Source organism: Dromaius novaehollandiae, chromosome 6, assembly GCF_036370855.1.
Source record: "Dromaius novaehollandiae isolate bDroNov1 chromosome 6, bDroNov1.hap1, whole genome shotgun sequence".
In the NCBI taxonomy this organism is placed as follows: domain Eukaryota; kingdom Metazoa; phylum Chordata; class Aves; order Casuariiformes; family Dromaiidae; genus Dromaius; species Dromaius novaehollandiae.
Genome location: NC_088103.1, coordinates 30,316,834 through 30,326,730, shown reverse-complemented (window position 1 = coordinate 30,326,730; position 9,897 = coordinate 30,316,834). Strand labels below are relative to the sequence as shown.

Genomic DNA, 9,897 nt, shown 5'->3' with positions numbered 1-9,897 from the left:
CTGAGCCCCTCAGTTATTAAGATCTTCGTGGGTTTGAACCGGAGACCTCCTTTCTTTTCTTTTTTTTCTTTTTTTTCTTTTTCTTTCTTTTTTCAGACAGCACCTGCTTTTCCTTAACAGCTTTCCGGGCCGGGCTCCGCGGCTGCACGGCGGGACACGCGGGGCCTCCGCGCTCCCACGGGCGGGGGAGCGGGGGGCGGCGCCGCCCGCTGCCGTCGGGGCGAGTCGGGGGCGGCGGGTCCCGCGGGCCGGGGGCTCCGTCGCGACAGCCGCGACAGCCGCGACAGCGCGCAGCTCCTGGGGGACGGACGCGGCGGGTTTTTAAAAATTAAATCGGCGGTGCCCAGGTGGCGCTGCTGGGGGGAGCGAGCCGCCGCCGCGCCTCCCTCCGTCCCTCCCTGCCTCCCTGCCTCCCTGCCTGCCTCCGGGGCCGAGGGAGGGCCGGTCCCCGGGGCCGCGGCGGCGGCAGCGGGAGCGGCGGGGCGGCGGCGGCGGGGCCGTCGGGGCCGGGCGGGCGGCGGGTCGCGCCGCGGGAGCCGGCGGCGGCGGCGCGTGTTGATTGGCGCCGCGGGAGGCTGCTCGGGGAGGCGGCGGGCGCGCTGCCGCCGGGGGCGGCTTCCCCCGCCTGGCCGGGCTCATTGGCTAGACGGCGCGGCGGCAGGAAGGGGCCAGAGACCACGCGGCCCCGCCCCGCGCCGATAGAAACCTGCGGCAGGGCGAAGCGCGGCGCGGAGAGAGCCGCGGCCGCGGGGCCAGCACGCAGCGGCGGCGTCGGGGCCGCCGTCGGCGGGGCGGGCCGCGCCATGCAGTACCCGGCGGCCGGCGCGGCGCCGACGGCGGCGCTGGGCGTCCCGCTGTACGCGCCCACGCCGCTGCTGCAGCCCGCGCACCCCACGCCCTTCTACATCGAGGACATCCTGGGCCGCGGCCCCGCCGCCCCGCCGCCCCACGGCCTGCCCGCCCCGCCGCCGCCGCCGCCGCCGACCCTGCCGTCGCCCAACTCCTCCTTCACCAGCCTGGTGGCCCCGTACCGGACGCCCGTCTACGAGCCGACCCCCGTGCACCCGGCCTTCTCCCACCACCTCGCCGCCTCCTACGGCGCCGGCGCCTACGCCGGGCCCCTCTACTCCTTCCCGCGGGCCGTCGGCGACTACGCGCACGCCCTGCTGCGGCCGGACCCCCTGGGTAAGCCGCGCCCCCCGCCCGTCGGGGCGGCTGGAAACGCGCCCCGTCCCCGCGGCCCTTCCTCTCTCCGGCCGCCGACTTCCAGGAAGCCGGGGCGGCGCAGCGCCGCGGCAGCGCGACCGCACTGCGCGCCCGCGGGGACGCAGATTTGTTTCCCCGCGGCTCCGCGCGCCTCCGCGGCGCCCTCGCGTGCGGTTTCGGCGCGGAGGTTCCCCGGGGCCGGGAGGTCGCGCCGCGCACCGCAGCCTCCTGCCGCCGCGGGCGTCCTGCCCCCGACGGGGCGGCCGGGCCCCTCCCGTCCCGTCGCGTCCCGTCGCGTCCCGCCGCGGCCGCGCTGCGCGGCCCGAGCCCCGCGGCCGGCACTTGCTCCTAGTGATTGCAAAAGCGGCCGTGACTCACCGCGGCGGTGCAGCGCGGAGGCTGACCCTTTCCGTTCATACAGGAAACCTTGAGCTCTCGATAGGAGTAAATCTGGTTTCAGAAGCTGTTAAGTGTTTTCCTGGCCGCCTGAAGCAGGCTCTTCCCCGGGAGTCGTGCACATTGCTGATTACTTTATCGACATCCTCAATACAGACAAATTCAGGAAACACTCGACTTCTGATAGCCAGGATCCGTTTTTCTGATATTGTTCATTTCCTCTGTGTGGGATGTGACTTTATGACAGCTAAAATAACCAGTTGCTTCCTATTTTTTGAGTCTGTTTTGCACCAGAATTACTAAAGCCTGACGCAAGCAAAATCTTGAAAAACAATGCAGCGCATTTCAAAGGGTGCGGGCGGCAGGACAGACACAAACAGGGTGACTCAGTGGCACTGGCCAGCGGGGAGGAGAGACCCGCGACGGGGCGGCCGCGGCGTAGCGCGGCGGCTTCCCCGACGGCCAGGCCGCCCGTCGGGGGGCTCGGGGAGCCTCTTGCCTAAAGCCGGGGGGGGGGGAGTCCCCTCGTGTTGGTGCACCCGAAATACCACCCCCCCCAAGCCCCGCAGTGGCCCCGCTCCCGCCGGGGCCCGGGGCGCTGGTGCAGAGTGGGGGAGACGGTTTCTTTGGGGCAGTGCAGTGAAAGAGCAGAAGGAAACAAAGGTCTTTTTTTGTTTTGTTTTGTTTCTCCTTCTCTCTCTCTTTTCTCGGCGAGATAGACCAACAGGAAACACATTGACGGAAACGTTGCCAAAGCCCGTAGAGCGGCTTTAGCTGGTCTCTCTGCGAAAAATCAGGGGAGGCGAGAGATCAGGCTCGGAGCTGGGGGAAATAAAATCAGGCAGAGGAAAAGAGCGGGCCCTGCACCCGTGCCGTCGGGCGGCGGTGACCCGCCGTGTCTCTCTTTGAAGGGAAGCCCCTGCTCTGGAGCCCCTTCATCCAGCGGCCGCTGCACAAGAGGAAGGGGGGCCAGGTCCGCTTCTCCAACGACCAGACCATCGAGCTGGAGAAGAAGTTCGAGACGCAGAAATACCTCTCGCCGCCCGAGAGAAAGCGCCTCGCCAAGATGCTGCAGCTCAGCGAGCGGCAGGTGAGGCCCCCGACGGCGGGCGGCGGCCGGGGGCGGCGGCTCCGCGCAGACCTCCCCGGGGCCGGGCCCTGCCCCGCCGCCGCCGTCGGGGCTGCCGGAGCCGCTCGCCGCCTCTGAGACCTCCCTTTTCCCCCTTGTCGTTGCTCAGGTCAAAACGTGGTTTCAGAATCGCAGGGCCAAATGGAGGCGTCTAAAGCAGGTACGGGGATGTTTCTGTTTCTATAGAAATCAGTGTCCTAATTGTCTTATCTCGCGCGGCGCTCGCCTATTCCAGGTTGTGTGCAGAAGTCATCTGAAAGGCTGTTTAACCTCTTCACCTTGATTAAAAAGACAAATAGTCATGCAGGAATCCGTGAGGGCTCGCTCAGGCAGCACTAATGTTAAAAGCTCCTAATGTAGCTCCTCTATCAATTATGCCCGGGTTTCACACACCGCCTATTAAAACTCCTCGCTAATTGTTTTGTAAACCCATATGTTGTTTATCCAATTAACGTGGGGAAGATAAGTAATTGTCAGTAAATTACTTAGGCAGTTGTTTTAGAGGAGAATAGTTACCGGTCTTTTTAATCGCCTTCTCTTAATAAACACAAGTCGATTTATTCTACAAACGGTGGGAGAGGCAGGCACAAACGCCTTGTTTGTTTTGAGGAGCCGTACGGAGAAATAAGGCGCTTTTACTTTTCGTTTGCGAATAGTCGCAGCGCTGGAGCCTGGGCGTCTGTCTCGCTTCCCTTAGGAAACGTGCTCGCGGGGGTAAATCTCTTTTCACGGCCAAAAGGTCCGGTCCTGCCCGGCGCAGCCGGATCGAGCCCCCCTGGCTCCGAGGCTGATGAAAAAATCCCCGCTTGGTGCCCCGATTGCGGCCGCAGTCAGCGTGACACGGGACTGCTGAGTTTCGCTAGTGAACCAGCCTCTAATATATATTAAAAAGAAAAAAGAAAAGGAAACGAAGTGCAGTGCCATTTGCTGGCTATATTTATTCTGTGACCCTTCCCCGCGCCCAGCCCTCACGTCGGTTATTTGGGGTGAAAGCGCCGCACGCTGCGGGCTGCGCTGGCCCGGCGCGGAGCCGCTCGGCCTCTCGGCCGTTTCCACCCGTTTCCTCCGTTTCACTCCGCCGCATCCATTCCTCCCAGCGCGCACGGCTGTGGCCCCGCTGCTGCCTCCGCCCGCTTGCGCTTTGCTGAAGAGAAAAAGCCTTTCGTGCCCCCAGGGGACGAGGCTCCCCGGCGCAGGGCCGCTCCTGCCCTGGGAAGCGGGGGGTGGCTTGGTTTGGTTTCCAGCCGTGAGCGTTTTACTGCCGGATTTTAGATTTACGGCTGACTGGGGAGCTTCCCCCGTTTATTTGGGGCTCCCGGCGGACTCGGCCTTCTGCCGTCGGGCGGAGGGAGGGGCGGCGCCCGCAGGCCTGTGCCGCGGCGTCCAGCGGGTCTCTGTGCCTCTCGCCGGCAGGAAAACCCCCAGGCCCCCAAAAAGGAGGAAGCCGACGGCGCCGACGGCCCCTGCGCGCCGCGGCCCGAGGGCTGCGGCAGCCCCGAGCGCAAGGGCCAGCAGGTCTCCCTCGACGGCGCGCCGCTCGCCCCCTCGCCCGCCTCGCCGGAGGAGCTGGAGTCCGACGTCTCCGACGACTCCGACCAGGAGGTGGACATCGAAGGCGACAAAGGCTTTTACACCCCCGCGCACTGATGGCGGACCCTGGCTCGGCTTGCACTTTACCGGGGGCTGGCTTTGGGGAGGATTTCGTTGCAGGAGAAAACGTTCACCGATCCCCCGAAAGCAAAGCGAAACAGACTCGTTTTATAACAAGCAGGGAGAGAGAGACTTCTTTTTCACAAACAGTCCATTTTTTTTGGCAGATCTCTAGTTTGGTTAAAGGAGCAGATCCGTGTTTGTATTTAATTTGTAAGATATATTTGTACATTAATTAATGTTCTAACTGGAATTTAATACTGCGTCCTGCCCATACTCGCTGGGGGTCTGAATCAGCTGCTGCCGGTGATCCGGCAAAACTCCTTTCTGTCTCGTGGGGAAGTGAGGGAAGTGCAGGACTAAGCCCTTTGTATGTGTATACAAATGTAGTTTAAATAAATTAATTTAAACGCCCTTCCCAAGCAGAGAAATGTGCTCCGTGAAACAGAGAGGGATTTCCCCGTCCCGACAAGTGCCTTGTGCCCGTGTATTTCTGCCTCCCGCGGAGACAGCCCTCTGTTTTACCGGGCAGAGCCCTTGCACGGACTCGGTTTCGCTCTCGCGCGGGACGAAATGCCCGCACGCCCTGGCGCTGCCCTCCCCGGGTATCGGGGACTCTGCCGCCGTCGGAATGGTTCCCTCTCCAGGGGGGAAAAGAGCTGTTTTTCTCCTTGAAAATCTCTAGCGCTGGTTTTGCCGGATTTCGTGTTTGAGGAAAAAATCGCGAGGAGCGGGAGGGCCCCGCTGCAGGAGGGGAACGGGCAGCGGCCGCGGGCAGGTAGCGCCCCTGCGTGCGCGCCTGCTGCTCCGCGCACCGCTGCGCTGTGGAAGCCTCGCGGTCTTGTAGCTCACGCCGGCGCTGCTCGTTCAGGGTTAGGAACCCCCCGCAGCAAAAACCAGTATCTCATTTTCGATGGATTCGCCGCGAAGTGAAGCCGAAGCGCGTCCCCGCGCCGCGCTGGCCCGCGGGGGGGGGGGGGGGGGGGGGGGAGGGGCCGCCCCCCGGTAGCCCCCGGGCGAGTCGGGACCGAGCTTGAGAACTGAACTGAAAATTGAAAAATGGAGAAATGCTCATTCGGACTGGCGATGGCTGAGTGGGGAGGTGCTGCCCTCGGAGGAGCCCGCGCCTTGCACCTGAGCGGGTTAATGCTCCTGGAAATAGCAGCCCCGTTTTCGGAACGACTGGCCGCCTTTGCTTTCTTTTATTTTATTTTCAAACCGCGTTCATGATCGGGACCTTGAAACACTTTTTTAAAAAAAGGAGGTTTCGCTGTTATTGCGCGCTGCAGAAAGGCAGCGGTGGGGAGTGGGAGGTCGGGGGCTGCCCCACGGCGGGCCCTGCCTTGCGCACCGGGACCCAGCGCCCGGCCCCCGGTCAACGCCGGGGGCGGCGGAGGAGACCCGAAATCCCCGGGCCGCAGCCGCCGCCGGAGCCGCAGCGGGAGCCCGGGAGCGCCGGGCAGCGCGGGGCGCGGAATCGACGGCTCTGCCCGGCGGGGCCCGGCCGAGGAGGAAGACGCGTTTCCAGCCCTCGCATTGCTCAGTGTTTCTGTCCCGTGGGTCAGCCCGGGGCCGTGCGGCCCCGTCGGGCTTGGAAACGGCCCCGGTGAGTCAGCGGGCCGAGCGGCCGGGCGGCGGGGGCCGGGCCGGCTCCCCCGTCCCTTCCCGTCCCTTTTCCCCGTCTGTGCCCTGTGCGGCGGCTTCGCCCCACGGCCGCGCTTTCGCGCGGGGCCGGGCGACCCGCGTGGGGCAGAGCGGCTGCGGACGTGGCAGGGCCCCCGGGCTGGGGCTCCCTGCGCGCCCGGCTCCCGGAGCCCGTCGGGGCGGCAGCGGGGCTGCCGTCGGGGCGCCGCGGCTCGCAGCGGCCTCTTCTCCTCCGGCGGAGAAAAACAGCCCAAGCACTTTACACCGTGCGGCCGAAGCTTCGAGCCCCTTCCGTGCCGCCCGCCTCTCCCGTATTTGTTTGCCTGTTGGCTATTTCGTGCCGATCGAGCACGTATGACCTTTACAGCACAACTCCCGTCTTGTTTTCGACTCTTTTATCAGGAGATTCAACATGAAAATGGTTATCATTTAGCAGGAAAACAAACAGAAAAGCACATTTTTGTAAGCAAAACGTTAATGATTGGAAGAATTGCACCAATTTCAGCTTGACAGTGTGTGATTAATCCTCTGGGTCAGGTACTTATATTTTTAGTCATTAGGTTCGTCGGCCTTTGATATTCAGCACTGTTTCTAGCCTAATAGGGTATCGACCCGGCTGCCTATGTACTTTGACTCCTTAAACAGCGTGGCTCCCCGGGCCGCCGTGCTCGGGCCGGGCTTAGCCCCCAACCCCGGGGGGCCGGGGGGGCCGGGGGGGCCGGGGGGGCCGGGGCTGGGGCCGCTGGGGCCGGGCCCCGGGAGGGGAGCGGGAGGAAGGCGGCCGCGTGGTGTTTGCGCTCCTGGACACTTTGATCCTTCGTGCGGGACCGTCCAGAGCCGCTTTCATTGCACAATCGTAGGAAATAATAACTTCGGCTGCTTTAATTGTTCGCTTTCGCCGCGGAGGAGCTGCCTCTTTACCGCTGACTTCAGCGGACGGCTGTAAATTATTTTAGGCCCTAAAGAAACCTGCTGTTGGATGTCTTCTCCTGAGAGGACCCAAAAATCCAGGCATGGACATAACTGTCTTTCAGATTAAGAAAAAAAAAAAGATTTTCAGGCTGTCATTCTAGCACACGAACACGTTTCGGGATAGGCAGCGCTGAAAACCTGCCTCGAGAGCCGCCAGCAGACCAGAGCATGCTGGCCTTATTCAGATCAACTTCCCATTAATGTTTAACGGCGGTTTGGGCTTAATGAGGACAGAAGGATTTTGTCCAGGACTGTAGGTGACAGCAACTGCTTATGGAAGAGCCGCCACTGACAGCGGAGGGTGCCTCCGCCTGAACCTGAACCGCGCACTGTTTGGCTTCAGGCCTCGCAAGCGTAGGAAACACTCCATTTCTTCAGGAAATAAGTGTATATTCCTAAAATATTTGAGGTGACGCAACCCCCCCAAGACTCGTAAGATCTGCAAGAGAGACTCATCACGATAACTTCCCTGGCTCCATTTTGCATCTCCTCTGTTCAAGAGCTATTGACAAATGGCTGCTCAAACCGTGGAGTCTCGAGAAAGTCAAGCTCGGATGATGTTACTGTGGTCACCAGGGGTTATTGCCAACAAATTACTACTTGGTGAACCGTTTCAGTTGAGTTGGTGACTTGTCATTTTTTGTCCTGAATGTCAGATGCCCACCCGTATCATAAAGACATTTTCTAATAGGACTAATTGAAATCTAGGCTTTTTTCCTACCAGGCAGATTCCCACCCATGTCATAAAGATATAATAATAAATAGAACTAATGGACCTTTTTCTGTATTAAGAAAGGCCTATGATTAAACAGTCAGAGAGGCTGGGCCCATGCTTGTTCTTCAATTGTGCTGGTGACCTTTTTCTTTTTTTTTTTGTCTGAAAGCATTGTTTAAGATGTCAAAGACGCTATTACAATTCTGGGAAGCACTTACCCTAATTTATTCACTCACTAATATATATTAATGACTAAGAATTTATCCGCTGACTTTGTAGAAGACAAATACTACAATGGGTATGTGGGCTACACTTTTTAAAGCAGCTGTTTAAAAGAGCAGATTAGACAAAGAGTTTCGTCTTGGTGCCTTGGAGTGACAACGCAGTCAGAGGCAAAACCGTTTGCTGTCTGGCGGCCTGTATGAAACGCGTTGGCGCTCACAGTCAAGCAGAAATACTGACGGTAAAGGCACACTGAACTTTGCATTCATTGACATATTTTAGGCAAATGCATCTGGGCGAAAGATTGAATGGGCATGGAAGATGAACTACCGTCTCATCTGCCTAAGGGAAAGGGCTATTTCCAAAATAGCTAATTCAATCAGGCTTACTTAAGGACTGAAAACTCCTGACAAATTTGTAGATTTTTCAATACCTGTAACATGATTTTAGCAGGTTGAGTTACAGTCAGGCAGGACCCAGACTATGACCTGCTAAGACTGAGCAGAAGGTGGTAACCTTAGTAGACTTTAAGTAGGTTTTGCTTTTTAAGAAAGAGGACCTGACTGAACTGAATCTACTGAAAAAGGACTTTTCTCTCGTGTAGTCTAGACGAGGCTTTAGAGGGTTTCCCCACATGTTAATTTGTCATTGCTTTGAAGACCTATGTAGAGAAACTTGTATTGATCATTTCCTATGTTATAATCCTCCTCGGCTGGTACAGTGGGACTTCCCATGAGCACCGTGTGTCATTTTTAAAAGTATTCTGGCATTGTCTAGACTGGTATAAGAATTGTATTTTTAGAATGACTTAGCAAACACTTTTTAACACCTTTTAGCATTTGACTTATCCTATCTATGCAAGGTTTCAAAATGCGTTAGTCGAGCCATATTAGCTAATATCTTTAAAAACACAGCTTTTATCCCAGTCTGGATGCACTCGAAGACAGTATTTGTCCTGGGACACACCCACATAAGAGCAGAGCAATTTAAGAACGAATGAGGTTTTTCCACTACCACGTAATTGTATCTCAATGATTTATTGCAGATATCAGGATAAAGATCACAGGCTGAAAGGGGAAGAGGTAACTCTGCTTTATACACATCAGTTCTTCCACTTCCTTCTCTGTGTAAGAAGGAACCCTCTTACCCAGCCCCAAGACCTCCCAATTTAGCACAAAGAGTCAACTGGAGAGCAGCTGAGACCTGTCGTAGACGTGGGGCGTAGAAAGACCCAATTCTGCAAAAGGCTGGGCTAGGGAAGAGGTCCCTCTCCAGGGACTTGCCCTTCCAGTCCTGTCACCAAACCTCTTCAGTTTTGCCAGCAGAGTGGTTTCCTAACCTGTCCCAAATGAGAACTGGCCCAGTTTGGCATAAACAGTTCAGGGAAGAGGTCTGCACTGCCTCGGGTCGTGCTGGCTGGCGGGGGTCAGGAAACGCGGTGCCAGACAGCCCTGCCGGCACCTCTGAGTAACGTCCGCTCTTTCGGGGAGTTCAGCGCGCTGGTTCTGGGCTCTTTGGCTAGTTAGGCACTGGGTTAAATTTGGCTCGAAGCATGTCACTGCTGGTTAGCCGTGGGGAGGAACTGTGAATGAATCGCTCCGCTGGCTGAATATGAGCAGCAGCTCTGTAATTCAGCGTGGGAAAAGCTGAGGTGGAGCTGCGCTGCGGGCGGCAGAGGCTTCAGCGGCTCACGGGGGCAGAAAGAGAGCGTGAACGGCACCGTCGCCCTGCAGCCCGCGGCCCTCGAGCAGGAAGCGAGGACATCGCCGCCCTCTCCCAGCCATTTTTTCTGGATTTTGTCAAACGGCAAGTCCCGATCTGTCAGCTGGTGGGTTTGTGTAACATGCAGGAACTGCCCCGGCAGCGGGGAGCAGGCTGTAGCTCTCCGTCCTGGTAGGATTTTGGGAGAGCCTGGTGGGCAGTGTGCTCCCCTGGGAAAGGGATGGGGTCTGCCCTGCTGAGC

The 9,897-nt window shown here is 58.9% G+C and overlaps 1 protein-coding gene across 1 annotated transcript; it reads left to right on the top strand.

The window, feature by feature from the left end:
• Positions 1 to 676: 676 nt before the first annotated feature.
• On the top strand, positions 677 to 4,803 carry HHEX (hematopoietically expressed homeobox). Its single transcript, XM_026094146.2, has 4 exons — positions 677 to 1,185; positions 2,514 to 2,692; positions 2,841 to 2,891; positions 4,145 to 4,803. Exons 1-4 carry the CDS (start codon positions 804 to 806, stop codon positions 4,376 to 4,378), a joined length of 846 nt encoding a protein of 281 aa, XP_025949931.2. The 5' UTR covers positions 677 to 803; the 3' UTR covers positions 4,379 to 4,803.
• Positions 4,804 to 9,897: the final 5,094 nt, after the last annotated feature.

What these genes read in the sequence shown, in the direction of transcription:
- HHEX (XM_026094146.2), top strand. Translation starts at nt 804, where the DNA reads ATGCAGTACCCGGCGGCCGGCGCGGCGCCGACGGCGGCGCTGGGCGTC. An exon ending in GCTGCGGCCGGACCCCCTGG is followed by an intron (nt 1,186 to 2,513) that starts GTAAGCCGCGCC and finishes CTCTCTTTGAAG; the next exon opens with GGAAGCCCCTGCTCTGGAGC. An exon ending in AATGGAGGCGTCTAAAGCAG is followed by an intron (nt 2,892 to 4,144) that starts GTACGGGGATGT and finishes TCTCGCCGGCAG; the next exon opens with GAAAACCCCCAGGCCCCCAA.